Consider the following 23,295-nt stretch of genomic DNA (forward strand, 5'->3'; position numbering starts at 1 on the left):
ATTCTGGTCCAAAGAAATGTGCAACTGAGTAGATTAATTTGCACGTGTGTGTGTGTGTGTGTGTGTGTTTAAGCATTAAAAAAGACAAGCTATTTACAATAAAAACTCTAAAACAGTGGGGATGAGCAGACACCAGCAGCATTGTTATTCAGTAACTAAAACTGCAAATAAATTCAAGGTTTGACTGTAATGAGTTGAAACAACAGTATTACTGTAACCTGTAAAACATATATATGATAAAATAGGGCAGGTGGCTATTTTTCTGTTAATTCTACACCGTGTTCCAAATTATTATGCAAATCGGATGCAGGTGTCATAAAGATTACGTTTTTTGTTGTGCTTTTACATTTACAGATGGTATTGTGTGTCTGGGCTCTTTGAATGCGTCATTAGGGATCATAAAGTGTGTCAACTAAAAAGCAGAGTTCACTTTATGCTGAGGACAGATTGGGATTTTTAACATTATTTAAATTAAAGACTTGATTATTATTTTTTATGCTCTATGCTTCCTTTTCAGTGGCCTCGTCTGGCCAACCCTATGAAATGTTGTGGAGGCGCCACTGCGCGCGGCAGCCTCCAAGCCGTTCGCTTGTCCCCGACTGTGAGCGCTGTGGTGAAGCAGTTCGAAGGTCACCTGTTGAATTGTCCGCCAGCCTCTCTCCCAGACCTCTCCTGAACCTCTTCCTCCTTCTCCACGCTTTGACATGCCAGCCTGGACTTGGAGTGCCTCTGGAAGTGTTGAAACACACGTGCAAGTTGAAAAGCAGAAATTCATTCTCCGTTATGTAGGCATGCTCTGCCTTCAGCCGACAACCTGGAAAATCTGCTAAATATACGACACGCCATGTATGAAGCCGCCCACTCGATCCCAGGTTCTTCAGTGGCCAGAGGGCTGTAGCACGAGTGTCTCTAGTGAATTATGTTCGTCATAATAAATAGACGCTGCTGTGTGCTTTAGCAGTAGCAGTTTGTGTGTGTTATAGAAATAGCAACAGTATTTCATTTGTTTAAGAGAGGAACCTTCCTGGAGTGAAGGGGGGCTGAGAAGATTAGAAATGTTTAGTAATTATAGTGTTTAGATTTGTGTGTGTGTGTGTGTGTGTGCACATTTGTATACAGTACACACATGCACGCACACAACCACTGACAGACGTGGGAGGGCACATGATATGTAAAGAGGGAGGCATAAAAGACTGAAGTGGAAACCTGAGTGGGTAAATGCAGGAGGGAAAAGAGGATGGAATGTGGCTAATAATAAAAACTTGGAGCTACAAAATCAATATTTCACAACGTTTGGGATGGGAAATCCTTCATCAAAGACGACGTCAGAGCAAATTTAAATTAATACAACGTATTTACATCTGCATTATTGTGCGAATCGTAGATTCTCTATTGTTTTCTTAAAGGAATACGATCGACGCTTAGTGGCAGGAAATTATGCTACCTCCCATTCAAAATGTCTGTCAGTGCTTTATATTATCATTTTCCCTATATTTTAACATTTTGATTTATTTATTTGTTTTTAAATGAGACAGTCCACACTTTAGGAGGGAAGGAAGGAAGGAAGAAAGCAAAATGAATAAAACCAGGGAGAGAGAGAAACATGAAAAACGGAAGGAGCACAAAGAAAAAGACAAGAAAAGACAGAAGTGGAGCACAGTCATACAAGATGAAGCTAAAAAAGGAAGGGAAAGAGAGAGGAAGACAGAATGACAAAAAGAAGGGAAGGAGACGTGAGAAGAAAAACGGAACGACACTAGGAAAGGAGACTTAAATAAACGAGGAAGAAAAGATAGAAAGTAAGCAGAAAGAGGTATAGCAAAACAAAAGAAAGGAAAGGACACAAGGAAAGATGGGGAAAGGAAAATCAGAAGGAATAAGGAAGAAGTTACAAATGACAGAATGGAGAATTACGGCAGGAATAAAGAAAGTAAAGAATCAAGGAAGGACAAAACTGAAAAGATGCACTGAAGGACAGATGGGAGGACACAAGGACGCAAAGAAAGCATTTAAAAAATAAAGGAGAGGAAGGAAGAAGGAAGTGAAAGAAGGAGGAATACAACGAAGGGCATTTTGAGTGGAAGGAAATATTACACAAGGAAAGCAGGGATGAGAGAAGAGAAGAAACTTATAACTTTGGGAGGACAGAAGGAAGAAAGGAAAAACACTAAAAAACAAATGTAAGGCAAAACAGAATAATATCTGCAAAGGTTTTTAGGAAAGGAAAACTTTGAAAAGGATGAAACATTAAACATCAGTAAACAATCTACTGTAACCCAGCCAACCAGTTATGTCAATGTTTCTTGGTGAACACGAGCAAAATGTTCCTGCCTCTCTTCCACTAAACTAAATTTGAATGAACTTCTCCACAAACACATCAAAAAGAAGAAGAAATGTTTAAAAAAAATAAATAAAAAGAATGGAGAAAGCCCGTCTTCCTGTTTCTTACCTTCTGTTTGAGTGTTGTGATAAGGGATCTGCTTTGGGATTTCTTCAGAACTCCTTTTGAGCTCTGAACAAAGAAGAAGAACAAAAAGAAAAAAAAAGGAGAAAAGATATTCAGGGCCTCCTTTTCTACCTCGTCAAGCATTTGTATTAATATCTGGGTTTCATTAGGTAGTGAAATAACGAACACATTAGCACCAAGAGAGTCATTTAAAGCCTAAAGCCTCCGAGCTGAAGTAGGCGCAACAAACAGCACTCAATAAAACATCAGACAGCTGAGGAGAGCCAGTGGGCGAGAGCTGCAAAAACAAACCAGCTAGAAACACTTGGAGAGAAAAAGCCTCAGAGACAGAATGAGGTGAAGGGGATCACCGCCGATGTAGGACTACATCAGAGCGGATAGGAAACCCTGATGCACTACACCCACCGCGCCGAGACGGCAGTCGGGAAACCGAGAATCTCTAAAAATAAGACGAGACGGAAGCGACAAGATGAAATATTAAGCAACATTTCAGGCTTTTTCCTTTCTTTTTATTTTTTATTTTTCTTTTAGGCCGCTTTCACACTCTTCCCGTTCAGACATGCTTCGGACGAAGATGCAGAAACCCTGAGGAGGAGCTCTGCGATCTGTTCGGCGTGTATGTTCGACCAGCAGAGTGTGGCAGGAGCTGGTCTGCTCCGTTACTCCCCGAACCCTCCTCCGTGACTAACACGATGACCTAGTTTTACTCCCCTCCTCTTCACTGCGTTCTCTTTACTTGTTGACTAAGGGTTTCTCCTCCACCAGCGCGGCTCCCGGAAGCCGCCTCGGGTTGCCTTTGGGGCGGGCTGTGTGGAGCGGAGCGTACCTGGCGCAGGTTCTTCTGAAGGCCCTGGTGCGTGGCTCGGAGCAGAGCTCGGATGCTGAAGCTGTCGGTGTCCTCCTTGTCCACGATCCGAGCCTCCTTCAGAAGAGAATCCAGCTTCTTTCTGATGTGAGACTCCACTTGGTGATTGCCGTTGCCCTAAGTGGAAGGGGGCGATGCAAGAGAGCTCAGTTTTCAAGACAGGGGGGCAAACTGAAACAAATTTCAAAGAGCCAAGCCTGAGAGGACGTCTCTGACTGCTGGCAAATATGTGCTTTTCACATTTTGACAGATTCCAACCACAATCTTTCATGGTTGTCCTGAGGAATGTATGTGACTGATGAACTTGGTGAAAGGAAATTATACACAGCATTTTTAAACAAATACACATTTTAAAATCTGTTGTACATCGACTCGTTTGAACTCGCCTTGCCTGCGGTTACAGTAACATCTGCCAATCCTTTGGGGTGTTTGTCTCTACCAGCTCTGCACATCTAGACAGTAGCTGTGCTTTTCTATATTCTGATAATGTTTAAAAAACAAAAATAAAAAAAAAACAACACAATTTTGCAATTGTGGCGTTTCCATTAAATAAGAAGCACAATTCAAAGCACACATGAATAAGCCTGCTCCGGCGATAAGTCATTAAAGGCTGATGATGGTAACACTCGTGTGAGTGTTACCATCATCAGCCATCAGAGGAGAAGCCCTTTATATTTGGGAGCAGATGCAAAGTTTTGTGGAAACTGCAGTCGGATGTTTTACAGAAGACAAAACTGAGCTTTTGATGATGCTGTGACACTTCTGGTGGAGCCAGCTGCTCATTGTCCATGGAGGCGACAAGTAAGGGCGTCGCTGCTGTTTGCAAACTGCGGAAAAAAGTGTTTCCATTGCAGTTTTGTAAAGTACACAAATGTCGATGTGGCTGAAAAACCAACTCATCCTAGCGCAAAAATGTTTTTCTTTTTTTTTATATCAAAAACATGAGTTGTTATGAAACTGGAGTGTGTCCATTTAGCAAATTTCTTTTTGTAACTCCAATTTGCACAATTTTTTTGGACAATGGATACACAGCTACGGATATTTATTTTTTTTTTTTTTGCCACTTGTTCTATGGAAACTAACTGAAGTTCAGTCCAATTAGATGAAGAACATCCATGAAGAGCAAATTCCAAGTCTTGTGAAGGACCCTCAATTAAACTCAGATCCAGACATTAACTGCGTCACTCTAACACATGAATACAGATTTGATCCTCCTGCTTGTGGACCACCATTGCCCCGTTTTCCTCTTCTTCCTCTTTCCATCTCAACCCATGTTTCCACAAACTCCGATTAGTTTTTTCATTCCTGCTGAAGAAAAGTTTCCTCACAGATTGATGTTGCCACCATATTTGGCAGTGGGATGGCGCTCTCAGGTGATGTGGAGTGTTAGATTATATTTAAGAGTAATAGAGAAAAGAAAGCTAAAGACAAGTGCAAACCTAATGTCGTTGTTGAAAACCAAAATCCCAATAAAGGAAATTTATGATTGCAAGTATATGGTTGCATTGTGGCAAGGTGTGAAAAGTCTAAGGGTTTTGTAATCTTTTTTGTTTTTTTAAACTAGGAACTGCCTAACAGACAAAAACACTAAAATTTCCACTTTTGACTGCGAGTCCAAAGGCAAAGAATAAATTACCCAGAGGATGAGAAACATTCTGTCATTCTGCAGCTTGACGACCTGCAATTAGACGTCTGCGTCTGCGGTGGCACCTCTGTTTCTTTGTCTCTCCTTCATTTCACTTAGCACTAAACGTCAGACGACAGTCGCATGCTAATCACTAGCAGTAAAACAAAACACTTTCTCTCCATACCACTTTACTGCAAGTTATCATCTGCTGATCATGTCATATGAAATGCTGGTGAACTCTCACCAAAAGAACTATTTGGGTTACATGTACAAGGCTGGAAGTTGTTTCCTACAGCTGCATCAGAACCAGACTCTCTCACCCCTTGTTTTGAATTCCTTATCCTTGGTATAAAACTCTTTCCACCCAGACCTGCTTCATTATTGATTGTCCTACAGGCTTTCTGTATTTATGCACAATATATGAATAAACCTGATTGAGTGACTTCACCTGACAGTGCTTGGTAAAATAGTTTTTTTTTTCCCCCACAACAAAGGCGCGTCAGTCTACTGGTGCAGCGCAGGCAAGTCACTGCTGTGGAAGCGTACTGGTGTAATGAGCAGAAACTCCCAGTAACCTGCCAACATCACTTTCAAAATGGCGACGGTCATCTGCTGTGGCATCTGCGGCGCCGCGCCTCCAGCTTAATAAAGAGAAACGACGCTGTGCATGAAACCAAACTGGAGAATAAGAGCAGTCCTTTTCCCCCCTTTTAAATTTGGAAAGGATGTTCCTGGCACCGCAGTGCCAGACAATATCAACACGACGGTGGCTAAGGACGAATATGAAGCGAGTGATCCGCATGAATCTGACTTGCAGTGAAAATGTCAGCGGTGTTAGTCAGGCAGGTGTAAAACTTCATGTCGAATTCAAAAGAGAAATGACAACAATCCTTTCAGTTTTCCCCTTTTTTTTTTCTTTTCTTCTTGCATCATTAAGCTTTGGTTACCCTAAAACATTGCTGACAATAATTACCGCAAACATCGCTGGCCAATTACTGAAGTCATTATCTCAACTACGGCATCATCAAGATCACATTAACTGGCCTCGGTTTTGTTGCCTGTGTAGGGTTGAAAAATATGCTTTGGATCCATTTATTGACCGAGAAACACGAAACGGGAAAAAAAAAAAAAAAGCCGTTCCAACAGACTGATAAACCAAATGCAGATTTAAATTTATTTTGATGTAACAGAGGATTCTGTTTGAAATGCTGTGCAAAGTGACCAGGATGGTTGGGATCTACAAATGGATAGCTTTCTACATTTTATGTATTTTTTTGTTAAATTTGTCTTTAAGAGTATTTTTAAATCTTAATAAATTAAAAGGATCCATCTGTCTCCATTTGTCTTCAACGCATGCCAATAATGTATTTTGCGTTTTTTTGATTAAGTACTTCTACACAAATCTAAAGTTAAATCTGTAGCGATGAAGTTTTCTTCTGATTTTCTCCCCGTTTTCTCTTTTAAACCAGCATGTCTTCTTAATGTGGATTTCAACACATCTGCTGGAGACCCTCTGTGCTGAACAGAGTCGTGAAAAATCTGCTGCCTGTCTTTGTTTTGTCACTTTATACGAAACTAAAGGAATAAAATGTCGAGTAAAACTTCAAAAACGCTGAAATCGGAACTCTGTGTTCTAGTTTGGCCTTAGCCGCATTCATCAAATGAAAACTAAACCGAAGTGAAAGGGAATATCTAATAACACAATCTATTAAATTCAATTAAAACTGAGCTAATGTTGCAGACGCACAAAGCCGTGAAGCAACTCATTAAGTTTTTGCAATGACTGACGGATTAGTTTAAGATTAGTCTTCTAAATGAAAGATTAACGGAGATTCAAGTGTCACATTTGCAAGGCTGACATGTTTGAGAATCTCACTGCCACGATGTTTTACAACAGAATAAAAGCCATTTCTGAAACATGCTTGGTTAACACATAAGACACACAGCCACATTCCTGTAGCTTACATTGCTGCTCTTGAGTTTGAAGTCCTCTTCAATTTCGTCGGCGCTGTCATCGTCAGACACCTCCCCCTCCTCGGCGTCCGCAGACAGATAGGCAGGCAGGCGCTTCCCCTGGATGTAGAGGAGATAGAGGGAAAGAAGAAGAGAGAAACGCACTCGTTTGATCGTCTGATGTTCCACGCTAAGGGCAGCACAGGCCCTCCTTCAGTGTTCTGTTTACATGCAGGAGCCCACGCAGGTCGAACCTCGGGGAGGGTTTAAAAATAAAAGCCGAACAATTCGGTGTTGCGTTTCCCTCCATGCAGGAAGGAGGGAATCGTCACTTTTCCCCTCCACTGTCATGTTTTGCTGTCAGTGTGGTACTCCGGTACTTAAATGCTGTTTTAGTTTGACATCAGGTGGAACAGGATGCTCATCTCCCAAAAAGTCCCAGTTTTGTCTCTAGGTGTTTATCGAAAAGTTTTCCAAAGGTGTTGGGGATTATTTTGCAGCTTGTTTTTCTCCTATTAACGTTGTTATTTTGTCTTGTCCTCTCCCTATTGTTCAATGATGAGCTTTGTGGCTAAAGCTGCATTATGTAACTTTTAGAAACAATATGCTTTTTGTTTTTATTTGTTAAAACTGTCATGTTGTGACAGTATTATGAGAGGCAGACACACCGTGTTCCAAATTATTATGCAAATTGTATTAAAGTCTCATAAAGATTGAATTTTTTGTTGTGCTATTAAATTTATAGATGGTATTGTGTGTCAGGGCTCTTTGAATCTCTATAATTAATTTCAGAGAGCTGGTTGATTAGTTTATCTGGTGAGCTCAATTAAAGGAAATCCACTTAAGAAGGATGTTCCACATTATTAAGCAGGCCACAGGTTTCAAGCAATATGGGAAAGAGAAAGGATCTCTGCTGATGAAAATCATCAGATAGTGTAGTGCCGTATGATGAGATATGAAAACATCAGATATTTAACAAAAACTGAAGGATTATCATCGTACTGTGAAGAGATTTGTGGCTGATTCAGAACAAAGATGGGTTTGTACAGATAAAGGCATAATGAGGAAGGTTTCTGTTAGACAAATTCATCAGATTAAAAGAGCAGCTGTTAAAATGCCCTTACAAAGCAGCAAACAGTGATTTGAAGCTGCTTGAGCCTCTGGAACAGGGGTGGGAACTCCTGGTCCTCGAGGGCCAGTCTCCTGCAACTTTTAGATGTATCTCCACTTCAACACACCTGAGTCAAATAATGAGGTCGTTAGCAGGACTCTGGAGGACCTGACTGCACTTAGGAGGTGATTCAGCTGTTGGATTCAGGTGTGTTGGACCAGGGAGACTCTAAGAGTTGCAGGACACCGGCCCTCGAGGACCAGGATTGCCCACCCCTGCTCTGGAACCTCAAGGTGGAGGATCCTCCAGAGGCTTGTGGTCCATGAACCTACTATTGGGTCACTACTAACCAGAGCTCACAAGCAGAAACGGTGGCAGTGGGCCCAACCGTACATGAAGATTAATTTTCAAACAGACTTGTTCACTGATGACTGCTGTGCAACCCTGGATGGTCCAGATGGATGCAGTAATTGGTGGTGGACGGACACCACGTCCCAACACGGCTGTGATCACTTGCATAATAATTTACAACACGGTGTAATCTGTGACAAGAAAAAAAAAATTAAGGTCTTGTTTGTGTTTTGGTTAGAAACAACCAATAAGGGCCAGCAGGAAGCTCTTGGCGCTGTCAATCAAGCTCGTGTACGTGCTGAACAAAGTGCTAATGGCGGAGAATCGACTTACCGTTACAGGAAAACCGTCATTGGTGGTTATGCTAACAAGACTAAGTATTCAGGACAGGATCTGAATATAGGGAGCTCGCTGTAGCCTGGCAGTGTGCAGACAGCGCTAAGACCCTTTTCCTGGCTCTGATTGGTTGTTTCTGACCAAGTGGTTTATCTCTGCAAATGGGCTTCCACGGAGGAAGACGCAGAGGAGATTGATATTTTATTATATATATTATCTGTCTCGTATAACCATCAAAGATAATATTTAGGCGTGACAAAAAAAATGTAACACCTGTAAAGGAGCAAATACTTTCTCAGTGCTGTACTCTAGGTAACCTTAGTGTCCCTGATGGTCTTTTATCTGAATTTACAGCCATAGTGAAAACAAATTCTGCCACATTTAGGCACTCAAGAGAGCACATGCTGTATCTCTTACTCAGGAAAACACATACATCGGCAGAATCCCCTTGAAACTCCCTAAGAAGCTATTTGGACGAACTGAAAGCCCATTAGTGAGCCATTCTCAAAGTGTGAGTGGGAGTCAGGATTTTCCAAGCGTCTCCTCCTAATAAAAACTGGAGGCTTAGAGCTTCCTGCGGTACATTTACCCGCCCTCCCGGCCAGCCTCTGCTGCCACAAGCAGTCTATCACCTTCCTTTCTATGTGTGATGGTTCAAAAACCTTTTTATTAAATATCTCTTTCTGCACCGCAGTGCCATCCCGGCTCTGCTGGTCCGCAGGGCAAATGAGAGTCAGAAAGGAGGAGAAGAAAGAAGGGGGGCAGTAAAAGTCCTTTATAAAAAATCAATATCGCTCTTTTTTCTTTTCTTTTTCTCCAAAGACATCTGACCTGAAGCAAACAAACCAGGAATCCAACGGCACAGACCGTCTTCACACAACAGACGAAGACTGTTTACTTGATCATCTATTAATTGTTGAAAGCCTTCAGTAATCTAGATGTGGGGTTTGATGCCACCGAAGCAACGTCCGATTTATTTTCCTAACCGCGCTCGGCTGACTTCGAGTGCAGGTATGTCAAACGCGACGCACCGCTCCTCTTCCTGAGCACCTGTCTGGTTCAGAGCGCGGTAGGTGCTAACAAGAGATAAGCTTGTGAGGCTCAGACATGACAATTCGTTCAAATAAACATACAGCAGGAAAACTGTAAACTTTAACGACGCAAATCGGTTTATGGGGAGAAAAGAATCGGAACCAACCAGGCGACTTTCTAGGAGCTTTTAGCTCAAATCTGGCAGGCCATGAATCCTTTGTTAGATCTAAAGGTTTAAGGTTTCAACATTTTGATTTGTTCTCCATTTCTCCTATTTCTAAAACAATATGCTTCCATGGCCTGGTGCAAAAACTGGACGGAAAAAAAACAAACTTTGAAAAGCCTTCAGAAGGCTTGTATAACTCTTAAGACGACTTTAAAAGAATCACATCAAAGTCTGAGTCTTTGATGGAGGTAAAGTAAAAAGAATATGGGGGATGCCTTTATAATTTGGCATTGTGTTTTTCTTAACTTATTACAAACACCAAGCAACTAAAGAGGATTGATTAGCATCAGTGTTTTTCAGAATTACAAATGAAAGCTTCTTAAAAACACAGATAATTGGAGAGCGAAGCGCTTTTTAGTGCAACTTCTCATTTTCATGAAAAACATTGAGCACAAACATCATCCAAATTCCCGCAATCGTCAGCAACCTGCACCAACTTTTCAGTGTCAGTTTTCCTTCTTTATTGCTTTATTTCAATGCAACTTGTGACCACTTTTGTGTTTCATAAAAAATCAGCCTGAAATTTGGCTTTTCGTGCCTCTTAACTGAAAAGAAAACTTCTAATCTGATTTGGTTGAATGTGTAGTTTTATTACACATCCTATCTTTAATACAAACTGATTTATTATTTTTTTTTCCATTGCTAAGATTGCCAGTATTTGACAAAAAAAAAAAAATGACATTGCAACCCCATATGAGTCACCAATTAGCTGCTGTTTGCACTGTATACGATACAAAATATTTAAGCCAGCAGTCTGTCGCCGAGTTGATTTATGCCAGAAACTTCCACTTCCCCTCCGTCCCATTTATGATTAATAAAACGACCTACTTTCCCCTCACTTTTCCTGCTCCTTATCCTCTTCACAGGAAGTAATTAGTGGCCATGCAGTTCTGATCACACTCCCCCCCACCCAACCTTGCTCACGCACATTAGGTAAAAGAAATAAAATTCAAACTATCGACAGATAATGAGCGCTTCTTCTTCATTCTCCACATTGAGTGGAAGGAACCAGAGGGAGGGTGGAAGCAGACGCCTTCATTCACGCCTTCATAAGAAAAAGTAAGTTTTAAATCCTCCTCCCGTTTCGTGGCTATTAAAAATGAAAAACACAGACCGTCCCGCAATTAACTGTCCACTGATGTGTCCTTACCTTGATGAGGATCTTTCCTTGCAGGCTGTGCGGACTGGGCAGCGTCTTGGAGTCTCTGCTCAGCACCTCTCCCACATCCAGTTTGTCTCCGAAGATTTCCCGCAGGTACTCGGCAATCTTCTTCTGCTGCTGGATGCTGCAGTGGTTCTCAATGGACAGAATCACCGGGTATCTTTAAGAAGGATAAATAAAGAAAAAGAGAGAAAGTTTGCTTCGAAGTGCCAAAAAAAAATAAATACCTGAATTACTTATCAGAAGCAGAGGGAAAGCAAAAACTCCCAGTTTGATTTTTCACCTTTGAGGCAAAGCACCGATTCTTGGTCTATGGTATTTTCATGTGTCCGTTTGTAGGTTTAGTAATGTTTCCCAGTGTCATTTACATCACCTAGGAAACATTCAGTCTACCTTTTCCCCAAAATAGTAGCTCAGATTTTTTCACCTATAACAAGACATTTCATCCATAGGTGGAAAAATCCAATCATCCCATTACTTTATATCTATTTTCCAGAATAATTCACCGAAAACAAGATGTGACAGTTTGCTGAAAAGTTACTTGTAAGCCAGATTTGTCTTGTTTTAAGAGTACTGGGTTTTCTGCACTTGAAACGAGACAAAAATACTTGGTAAGATGTTTTTGTTTTTTTGCAGTGAATTGTTGCCCTGAGGCTACTAATCACAATAGCATGCAGCACCGAGGATAAAATATCAGCTTTGTCTTCTGGTGGAAACAGTAAGCAGGACAAGGGAGACGATGATAAGGAAAAGTGTGTTGAATTTATTAATCTGTTCTCCCTGTCAGCATTATGACAGATTGGAAATTAATAAGGCGTGAATTAATGAGAATTGCATTTTTTTTTTTTTTTCCAAAATTAGCAAAGGAGAGTGTTGTCTTTGGAGAGTCAGAGATGAACAAATAAATCCTTAAAAAAGTAATTTACAGAATTATGTTGGGAGTTTTTTGGGACCATCATTCAACCTCTGCACCCCCGTCTTCTCATCCACTAGAGTAAAAGAGAAGTAGAAATTTAATGGTGGGGGGGCCACGTTACGTGATGTTTCACACTTTAAGCAAGTCAGAATGAAGCTGTTGTGAAAATTTGATAAGTTTTAAGGTTGATAATTTCTGCAACGTGAATCCCTTACTTTCCTTTCTCCCACCTGGCAACATTCTGCTGTGGTCAACCGGGAAGGAGCAGGTCACATGACCTCCTCTTTAGTGGATAATTTATATAAACAGTTACATAATATGAGCTGCTCCACCAGGGGAAAGACTCACAACAAACAACCCAAGGCAGATTCAGGGTTCAGAGTAATTAAGTTGTGGAAGCTAAAAGTTCAGAGTGGCTTAAAAAAAAAAAAAAAAAGAGCATTGTGTTATTTTGAGTAAACTCTTTAGGAAGTGACTGTCCAATCACAGAAAACAGATTTTAAACCCATAATATACAAATATATTTTTTTTGTAGTTTTAGCTTTTTGTTCTACCACTTGTAAATTTGCAGCATAGAAGCAAAACGGGTTTGGCAAAAGAAAAGAGCTCAGGGCATAAAATAAAAATAAATAAATAAAAATAACACTACAGGATTATAAATTCTGTATTATTTGCAGAATTCTGTAATATTTGCTGTATTATTAATTCAGAAGGCTTAAGTGTTTAACAAAGGCAGCAATTATGCATGTTAAACATTAGAGGATTTGAAACATTTTAATAAAAAATATTGATTTTTGCATGTAACCTGATTTTTTTCCATGCATGTAGCTTTATGGAGAATTAATTTAAAACTGTCAAAAACTATTTTTTGTGTGTGTTTGTACACAGTCCAGCAGGTGAGAGTAAATAAATAGATTAATAGACTAATAAACAACAAGCTGCAACCAGACGTTAGCAATTTAACTTGCAGTTCAGTCGGCTACATAAAGAAAATCATCAAAAAAAAGATGCACTTAAGAAACTGTATGGTTTGTTGTTTTTTTTTTGCAATTCTTCTGCTTTTGACGAATCAACAAAAGAAAAGTACCTTGCTATATTTCTAAACTACTGGCATGCATCAATTACTTGTTACGCCTGCGCAACTTTAATTAGGACACTTGACTTTAATCTAATTTTACATTTCCAACAGTCTGCAGGATGAGGCAGCAACGTTTGGCTTAATTAAGTTGAAACAGTGCCTGTACTAGAATTAAATAAACATCTTTATAACTCAGCCACCGCCAAGATTAGAAGCTGCGAGTAGTGAAAGTGGGCCAATATGTCAGCATGAAACCGCATCAGTCACAACTTTGTTTAGGTACCGCCGGGCCCCACAGAGACAATCAGCGGCTCCTCGGGGAGCCAGACGACGCTCCGCTCAGCAGATGGTTCACTTATAGGTGCTAATTACTCCTAGAATCACAGTTCCTGAATTTTTTTATTTTTTTTCACAGCTTTTGTATTTTATTTCTTTATATAATTTGGTAGGTTAGATTTGTTTGCGCAAAACCAGCCGATACTGCAAGATAGAAAGCGTGGCATCAGGTTGTTTAACCCGCATAAAATCTTAGGCTGATTTTCTCAGAGGGCTGACGGCCTTCCTGTCTCTGACGTCATCAGAACCTGTTGGAAGATGTTGTTTGTTCACTCGCTGTCTGAAAAGCTGATTAGAAGAGAAACACTTTAAAAAAATTAATAAATAAAAAATCTCGCACTTTGAAACATTTGTTGCACTGATCTCGGTTAATTGAAAGTGTAGTTTTGCAATTGTATATATATATTTTTTTTACGAGTGTTACACAAACTTCCTTTCTCATCCTCTAGAGCACAGGTGTCAAACTCGAGGCCCGTGGGCCAAATCCGGTCCGCCGTAGCTTTTTATGTGGCCCTCTACATCCTAGACAAAACATAATGTCTGTTTAAATATAATGTAATCAATCAAATCAGTAAACAGTTTTTATCTGTTTACTACCAAAATTACATCAATCAGTCGATCCAGTTTCTTGCAAACTATTGTGGAAATTCACGCAAAATCAACAAATCCACACACTTTTTTTGCGCCAACACAGTTTACTGCAGATTTTTCTTTAAAATTGTCAAAAACTTTCTTACTTGTACTAAACAGCTGCCTCGTTAATTGTTGTCAGATTATATCCCGTGATCTACACAGCCAGTAATAAAAAGTCAAATTTACCGTCATAAATAAGAGCAAATATTTCCAAATTAGTTTTTTATTGCAAAACAATCACAAAAACAATCGCAAAATTCTGGAGGGACTGGAAAGATGTTCAATATTATTTAATTTTAAGAATCTATTAATATTTCTAATGGGTTTTATCAGTACAGTCCGGCACAACCGGCCCTTTAAGAGCATTAATGATTTGGATTTGGCCCAAAACGAAAATGAGTTTGACACCCCGGCTCTAAAGTTAGCAACATGCAGCTCTGACTTACTGGTTGTTTATAAAGGCGTATTTGTTGATGGTCTCTATAACGGACTTGAACGTTATTTTGGACGTCAGGGTGTACCCGTGCTGCACCATCGGCTCTCCGTCGGGTCCATCCCAGCAATCAACTGTGGGAAAACGACATGAAGGCAATTAGTGTTGGGCAGAAATAATATTTAGTTATGTTTAATGTGAAACAGCAGCATTTTTCACTACTTTATTCTGAGTTAAAACAACTATTTTCGCTATTTTTTGATGAATTTAAGTGCGTCTGGTTTTTTTAAGCAGCGGAGAACATCCTAAACATAAAAAAAATATTCTTGACAGCGATCAATAAGACAGAACTAACACTTTTGTTTTAAATGACAGAGTTTGTCGTAACCATAAGCAGTCAAGGAAAAAAACGAAAAAACAAAACACGGATTGCAATAGTCTATTTTCACAGCAGACATATTGATTAGTCATAGTAAGAAAAACCCAGAGTGTTACTAATAGCATAAATGATGGTGCTGCTCTGTCTGAGCCATGACAGAATGACAAGTGAGACGTCAGAAATGATATCCTGACTGGGCCATTGTGAGCATAACACAGAATTTCCACTGGACTTTTTTTTTTTTTTTTCTTCTTCTTTTTAATTTTTCATCGGTACGGACGCAGACGCGAGCGCACCTTCCACACAGCGGCAGCCGGACTGCAGCACCCAGGCGTACATGTCCGTCTTGGAGTGAGAGAGGAGCTGGTCTCCGGTCAGGTACGTGTTGTGAGAGGAGGCGATGAAGTAGTTGCACAGGGGCTGCTCCATGTCCTGGTTCACCTCGTGATGCAAAGGGTTGAAGATGTCGCACGTCGGGCTGCGCATGAAACCCGTGAAGCCTGGAGGAACAAAGGAAGAGAAATCAGCTTGGAATCACAGTAGACCGTGAGCCACCTGCACATAACGAGTCCGATGTTTCCATGTCATGCTCAACGTGTTGATTGTCCTGCCAATGTGTTTACCAGGCGATAAACTCCGAACAACTATGACGTGGCGAAATGCGGTAAACACACTTATTATTCGCACGAGATGATTCCCGGTGGCATTGTTTATCACGCCACTTTGGGTCTTGTTGAGCTTGGATTAACGAACAAGCAGCATCATCAAACAGATCGAGACCAGACAACAGCTGCATCAGGAGGAAATATTTGGATGGCAGTAAACACCACACTCATATCCAGGCTTTAGCAGCAGGATCAAATGTAAACAAAAGGATGGATGAATGGAGATCTGGAAGACAGGTCAGCATCTTCAACTCACTTTTTGGAGATTCAACTATTTTGAAATGTAAACCACGGAAAGATGTGAAATTATACTAAAGCTTACTGTAATTTGTTTAAAATGGGTTTTTTTTTTTCATTCCTCTGCATCCTGAATTCAAAAGTTGATAAGTTTAAAAAGCTAAAAGAAGAAGTTTCTGCTTCTTCAAGGTTGTCTTTTGCTTTTGCTGCACAGAGTGACGGGATGTTCCTCACAAAACACCTTATGGTAATCCTTTTGTAATCACTCGTTATGATTTATAAAGTCGTTGTGAAATTTGCAAATGAAATCTGAAGTTGACTGCTGAACACTGTTCTTTCATATCCCGTGTGTTTCTATTCACTGAACCTCTACATTTAGGTTTTTGGGTTTTTTTGGGGGGTTAGTCAACTATGTAATTAATTGCAGAATCTCCATATCAATTTTAACAATCACCAGCAGTCACTCTGGGGCGTTTAAAATCGTTTGCTAACGTTTCGGTAGTTGGTCACAGCCTCAACCTCTGTGCTCAGATTTTGGTTCAGAACACACAAAGAGTGCTTTGTTGAAAAATCATTATTCGCATCATCTCAAAGCAGCTGAGTGCAAAACACCATCGATTTGACATTTCATTGTCTAATTTATGCAAAACCTTTGAATAATTAGCATGTAGCTCCTTTGGTTGCCAAAAATGTACATCTTTTTTTTTTTTTTATTCACACTTTTTTTAATCATTAGAATCTAAAAGACACATTCGTGCGAAATGTGAGTCACATAAAATTAGACATTGAACTGTCATCTAAACGTTTTACGTCAAATCCAGGCTTCGAGGACCGGGTGTCTCTGCTGCAACGCACAGGTAAAAACGTCACCATGGAGACGTCTAAAAGTGGCAGGACGTTGACCCCTGCTCTATGACACACAACAAATTCATTTGTGCTTCATGGAAGAAGAAAGCGCAATCACATTGTGGGATCAAGATGTAAAGAGGAGTGAGGAGGAAGAAAAAAAAATCTTCTAATTTAAAGTGAACAAACTGCGTTGTGAAAACGAGGATCTGAGGTTTGTAACGAGCAAAAAAAAAAAAAAAAAAACGTTAAGCAAACTGATAACGAGAAAATAGCGTAAAATTTAAAAAGAAGGAGAATTTAGATGGTTTAATAATGAGGCAGTAACACTGGTTCAGTTTACTAATGACACTTCTTGTATAATATCACTTTAACAAAGCCAATTCATGTGAACCTTTGTGACTGCTGCTGTAATATAAAAGCTCAGTCAATATGAAAATTGGTACATTTCCGGGCTGAATGGAAGAAATCATACTCTGATCAAGTAGACAGTCACAGTTTGCATTTGTTTTTTAGTGACACAGATTAATGTTTTTTCCTTTTCACCCCCAACAATGTCTCATTTTCTATTTTCCACAAGCCTCATATTTTAACCAGACAGTTTTCCCAGCCCTTCCCTTCCTCTCTTTCCTCTCCAGGGCCACCTTTCAGCTACTTAATTATGTTGCAATAATTTATATTTCTTATGTAGATATGTATTCCCCCTGAAGGAGATCATCAGGGCTAAAACTCTTTATTGTACCAAATTATTTTTGAAAGTGTTCTTATGTGTTTCCAATAGTCAAAAAGTCTAGAACACAAATATTCAAGTGCAGCTCAATAAATTGTTATATAATTTAAATGTACATTTATTTCAGTAGTTCAACTCAAACAGTGACACGCATGTATTAGAAATACTCATTACACACGACATGTTATACTTCAGATCTATTGATTTTTATCTTTTTATTTTATAAAGTTAATTTAAGCCTTGTGAATTTCCTAATAACCTTTGAGCTGTGCTTATTCTTCTCACCTGCACATCTTTCCCAGCCACAGTTTTTTGACTAAACTCCCATTAGCACCTAACATAGTTTAAGAAATGTCATTAAATGCAGCTCCATCACACTAAGTAAAGTGTTCATGCTGGGAAAAATGTCCAGTTCAGTTTGCGTCAGGTTATGACTAAATCAAATGAGCAAACAACTGCCTTTATGTGTTTGTATTTTTCTGTATTTTTACAACAGGAAAGATATTGTTATTGACAGGGAGTGCATAAGACTGACAGCACTGTCATAAACATGACATGATGCCTACTGTAAACATCTGGGCGTGTTCATGACTGTAAGTAACGACACTTTTAATGTAAAGTTGCTCTAAAAGTTGCATTAAAAGTCCCAACTTTGCTTTATTTTGTAATGCAAAGTTGTTACTTTTAATGGACTTTCAAGGCAACTTTTAGAGCAACTTTGCATTAAAAGTGTCGTTATTTACAGTCATAAACATTCATAAAGACTCCTTCATGTTTATGACAGTGTCATGTCAGTCTTATGAACACCCCGTCAAATAAAGTCTTACCAAGATGTCTTTACGTTTTAAAACTAAACAATTTTTATTCTTTTTTTTTTTTTTACGTAATATTATACTGCTCAGTTCAAAATGTCTTAACTGTCTTTAGTTTTTCTGTACTCGCAGATGTCATTTTGCACGGCTTTCGCCACTTAAATTAGGTTCAAAGAAACACTTGGTCTTACATTTTGAGTCATTTTGATGCTCACTAACAAATAGCCTTATACAGTAAAGCCGTAACAAACAACGAGATGAGAGAAAATGAGAAAATGTCAATTCATCAAAGAAGCTCTTAAAGGGGAGGAACTAACAAGAACGTTACCTTCTATCCCCAAAACACCTCTTCGCTTGTTTTCATCTGATACTTCAAACTTGTCGATAATTTCTGCAACACACTCTGACGTCACGTTGGTCATCTACATAAAAAAATTGGATTAAAAAAAACATAGTAACCGATAATTAACTAAAAACATGGTTACTTACTAAAGTACAGCAAGTGGCGTACATTTCTTACAAGTGTTGAAAGAGACCAAAATAATGCAAATATACAGCAAACAAAATACATAAATGTAAAAATAATGTTAATTCTTCTAATGTGACTATAATAATTATTATTATAACAATAATAGTGGGTGAACTGGTCATTAGAAAAGTCACTAGAAACATTTATGCAGATTATCAAAGGTTGGGGACAATTAAGTAGAGCAAAATGACTGATTATAAATCAGACAATTGTATGTCAAATATAAAACAAGTCAAGAGTTCCAGCAAAACAAGTCAGTTTAGTTGAGGAATTACGTGTGTCGTAATACCATAAATTACGCCTTTTTATCCGTGGCTATATTTCAAGTTAAAGAGGCTGACAGAAGGGAGAGTGTTTTTACAGTAAGAGAAATTTCCGCCAGGTATATTTACTCGCCTTCTGCTCGATGTGCAGGAAGTTGGCGAGCTCCTCCGCCGTCAGGTGGTCCTTCCTGTCGCTGTACGCCATCATGAGCAGGAACAAGTCCCGTCTCAGAGACATCATCCTGTAGAAGACGGAAAACTCCTCGTACGTCAGCGTGCCCTGGTGATCGTCGGTGTCTGCTTCCTGAGCAGAGAGAAAAGGTGGTTTCTTTTATTTGACACTGTTTTAGTTACATAAGACCTTCAACGCTTATCGATACGAAAGAAAGAGTTCCTGTTGGTGTTTAAATTTGTAATAAAAACACAGCTTTCCTACAGAACATGTTAAGTTCTTAACTTTATATTCAAAGCTTCACCAGTTATCTATCCAATACAATGTTGTTGGTTTTGTTAAAATACAAACGAGCATCTGTGTGTCATCGTTCGACTCAGCCCACGGTTTGCGTGGCTCCGCAAAGCAAATGCAATTCCCCTCTCACGAGAAACGAGCAAACATAAAGTCTGTGTCACCAAACGAAAAATGAGGTTGATTCATTCTGACAGTCGGACGCAGAGGATTTAATGTGTAAAACAGAGAAACCAGAACAGCACCATCATCATGGAAAATAAAAATAACGCACGAAAGATGAAAACAAAAAATAACTAAATGAAATATTGTTAAATTGAAAAGACAAGAACGTAAACGTTCTTTATTCTTTGAGCAAATGCACCGTGCTCAGACTATGTGCTGAAATTTGTTATTGTGGTCAGATTGTTTCTATTTTATTTATTTATTTATTTAATTATTGGTAATTTATTGCATCAAACCTTAACTGCAACAATGGATCCCTGCAGGCAGCAAGCTAAATGCATTTTTGTTTTTTGTTTTTCATTTTTGCCAGAACCATCTAGACTAGTTAAGCATACAGATGTGAACAAGCGTTTCTCCAGATTCCCCGGTCACTTTTATTCTCTAAACCTTGTTGTTGATTTACTTTAATACATCAGTAATAGTGACTGTAAAGATGGGTAAAGCTAGGTTTATGTATAATAAAACATTATTTATATTTTAAAACAACAATGGGATTTGATTATACACACAAAGCCTACTGAATTTTACTTAGTGCACTGCTAAATAAAACTTCTTTGTTGTTGATATTTTAGTTCTCAAATTTCTCAATTTATTTATTTTTTTTTTACACAGAAACATAGTGGGGCAACTAGCAGACTTCCCCTACCACCAAAACACCTGATGCACTGTAGATTATAACATAATGCCACTAGCAATCAGGCGAAATGTACCAGCGTTTCAACACCAACGAATCCCCTCCACAAATTATAATTCTTTTCTTTTCACACCTACATTTCTCTAAACATTGATCCATTCTGCTGATATTGCTCCCTCCGTCTTGCTGCATCTTTTCAGGGTCTGATATTGACTGTATGTCGCTGGGTCCATTCGACTCCACAACAAATCTAAAAGTACCACATATCCCTTCCCTGATTCTCCCATAACACACACACACACACACACACACACACACGCGCGCACAAACACACACACACACACAGAATCTAAACACAAAGCAAGCAGCAGGATAAAGCAGTCCCATGGACTTGGAATGCGTCGACAGAAAGTAAACAGATTTTAGGTATTTTAGGCTGCACAAGCTGTTAAAATGGCAACGGTACTGTCTATCACAGCATAAACTGGAGAAAATAAAGTTTCTCAGACTGATCCCAATCCAAAAAGTGATAAAGGATGAAGGAGGGAAAAGCATGTCACCTGCTCTGTCGACTGAATAATGGTCAAAGGAAATGAGAGAGTTTAGGAAGTGACTTTGGGTATTTTTAGTTATGGCACCAAATGCAAAAAGTAACCATACTGTATACTAAAGACTGCGAGAAACCCCTGGACTATTAGAGCACACATTGAGATCCTGACAAAAATGTTTTAGGAATTTCACGAATGACTCGATATTAGGTTGAAAACCGCAACAGCAGCTTGCATTGGTTTTCTCATCCATCAAACATTTCCAAACACATTCAACATAAGCAGAGAATACAATCCATTTTATGCGATGGCTCAGCACAAAATAGTGCAGAGTTGGGACATGGAAGGAAGACAATTTATGGTTTTCAACAGGTTTTACTACTAACTATTAAAACTGAATTATAGATCTGTTGTTTGTTGTATTTATCCTCTGACTCAGACTTTGTACGAGTTTCCCAAACTTTCTGTTGAAAAGTGACTGTATGTTTCGAATCAGAGGTGAACTTCTAACCCAGTCTTGAATCTTTTGCGCTGTCTAATCTATGAATTTAGTAATATTCATAAAATCTGGACCAGAGGAGGAACAATCAGGAGTCAGCGCGCTGCTTCAGTTACTTCAGAGTAACTTAACATTCAGAGTCACATAAAGACAGTTACAAAGCCAGCCTTCAATCACCTGGAGAACATTTTAAGGATTAAAGCACTAATGTCCCAACAAGAGCTAAAGAAATGCCTCCATAAATTTATCTTTAGTCCCATTGACTACTGCAACAGTGTCTTCATAAGTGTTTTTCAAATTCAATCAGACAATTGCAGCTGACCCACAGCAAAAGTTGAGCATGTCACTCCAGTTCTAAGGTGCTTTTATTGGCTCCCTTTATCTGAGAAAATGGCTTTTAAAATACTTCTGTTAGTCTATAAGTCACTGATTGGTTTAGCACAAAAGTCCTTTATAGAGCAGTTGTCTGTAGTTCAAGTCTCAGAATCAGAATCAAACATGGAGAAGCAGAATTCAGTTTTTATGCTTCTTCGCATTTTTGCAAAACGGCAAAAACGCTGAAACACTTTTAAATCCTTTAGGTCGAGGCTAAAAACCCATTTGCTCACAACTGCCTCCGATTTACATTAACTGGAACATCTATAATTGTAGCCCATATCCCAACTTTTCATCACTTTTGGATGTCCAATGTTTAGGATATTGCTTTATAAACCTCACCACATGTTTCTGTCTGAGAGTTTTGTGGTCTTCGTTTCCTCAGCCCCTAAGAGAAAACACTCACTTTTAACCACCTGCTTATCATCGCGTAAACTAAGCTATAAATATTTTCCATGTCCCGGTGATACCATTGCCAAATAAATATGCATATAATTAGAAATGACCGCGGCTTCCCTGCTGGCTGCTTGTTGTTCGGCTTTACCTGCGCAGCCACCTGTCACACCTGCTCCCGTTTATCATTAACAGAAGAATCCAGGACACACAGTCTGACACACACTCCTCTGGTTTGCTCAGTACCGTCAGTCGCCTCAATGACCCCATTCATTTATTTACATTTATCTCAGCCTGTCCCACCGTTCATAAAATGGCAACTGAGAATAAATTTTGGGTGATTCTTTGACAGTGTCCTCTTTCAGATAAAAATGCAAATGAGACTCACTGAACGTGAATGTTTCACCAATCTGTGGCTGAGCGGTTCTGCTGAGCCTATGTTAGCTAAATCTGTTAGCTAAACTAGTTTTACTAAAGTTATTGTGAAAGAAAGATTTCAGGATTACCGCATTTATCTTTTAGAAATCTGAAGTCATTCTGCAAAAGTTGTACCCCAAAATCAGTTTAAGGTTTGATAAAACTTGGGAACCAAGTTTAATCCGTGTGCAGGTGTTTGAGTCAATTCTTCTGTCATCAGACCCTTTGATTTTGAGACTCTTTTACTAGAACTGCTTTTTAAAATCTACAACGTGGTTAGCAAAGTCCAATGACAACTCAAAACCATCAATTCAATGATCAATTTGCACTCCAATCCCCAGAATGTGGCAGAACGTAGGAACGTTTTAGGTCAACAAAATGGTCAACTCCAAGTGGCGTCTTACTGAAACTTTGGTCTTAAAATTGTAATCATTTATCTTCTTACATTTTCTTTCATTATTTCAGGCACATTTCTGTGTGCACGTGGGAATAAACTGCGTTGGCAGCGTGGCGTCAGTGTTGTTTTCTCACCTGAAACATTTGCTTGACCTTCCTGCGCGGCAGATTAACATTCAGCTTGTGAAGGAGTTGGTAGATTTCGTCGATGTTCAGAAGGCCGTCTCCGTTTTTGTCCGCTTCTTCGAACGTCTGCTTCATCCACGTGAAACGCGCACGTTAAGGAAGACGGACATGAGGTCTGTCAGCGCAGTTTCAAATATCGACCTTGTCTCCGCTGAGACAAAACACTCAG

General features: G+C 39.3%; 1 protein-coding gene across 7 annotated transcripts in view; it reads right to left on the reverse strand.

Annotated features, from left to right (window-relative positions):
- Positions 1-23,295, reverse strand: part of plch1 (phospholipase C, eta 1) — a 69,407-nt gene that overhangs the window by 10,218 nt on the left and 35,894 nt on the right. For all 7 annotated transcript variants that reach the window (XM_044119628.1, XM_044119630.1, XM_044119627.1 and 4 more), the window contains 10 exons: positions 23,076-23,205; positions 19,121-19,291; positions 18,524-18,617; positions 15,202-15,405; positions 14,540-14,660; positions 11,119-11,290; positions 6,925-7,032; positions 3,294-3,449; positions 2,450-2,512; positions 635-729 (listed from right to left, as the gene is read on the reverse strand). In XM_044119628.1, coding sequence (XP_043975563.1) covers positions 635-729; positions 2,450-2,512; positions 3,294-3,449; positions 6,925-7,032; positions 11,119-11,290; positions 14,540-14,660; positions 15,202-15,405; positions 18,524-18,617; positions 19,121-19,291; positions 23,076-23,205 — 1,314 coding nt within the window. The remainder of the gene's footprint in view (positions 1-634; positions 730-2,449; positions 2,513-3,293; positions 3,450-6,924; positions 7,033-11,118; positions 11,291-14,539; positions 14,661-15,201; positions 15,406-18,523; positions 18,618-19,120; positions 19,292-23,075; positions 23,206-23,295) is intronic.

Source organism: Gambusia affinis, linkage group LG06, assembly GCF_019740435.1.
Source record: "Gambusia affinis linkage group LG06, SWU_Gaff_1.0, whole genome shotgun sequence".
In the NCBI taxonomy this organism is placed as follows: domain Eukaryota; kingdom Metazoa; phylum Chordata; class Actinopteri; order Cyprinodontiformes; family Poeciliidae; genus Gambusia; species Gambusia affinis.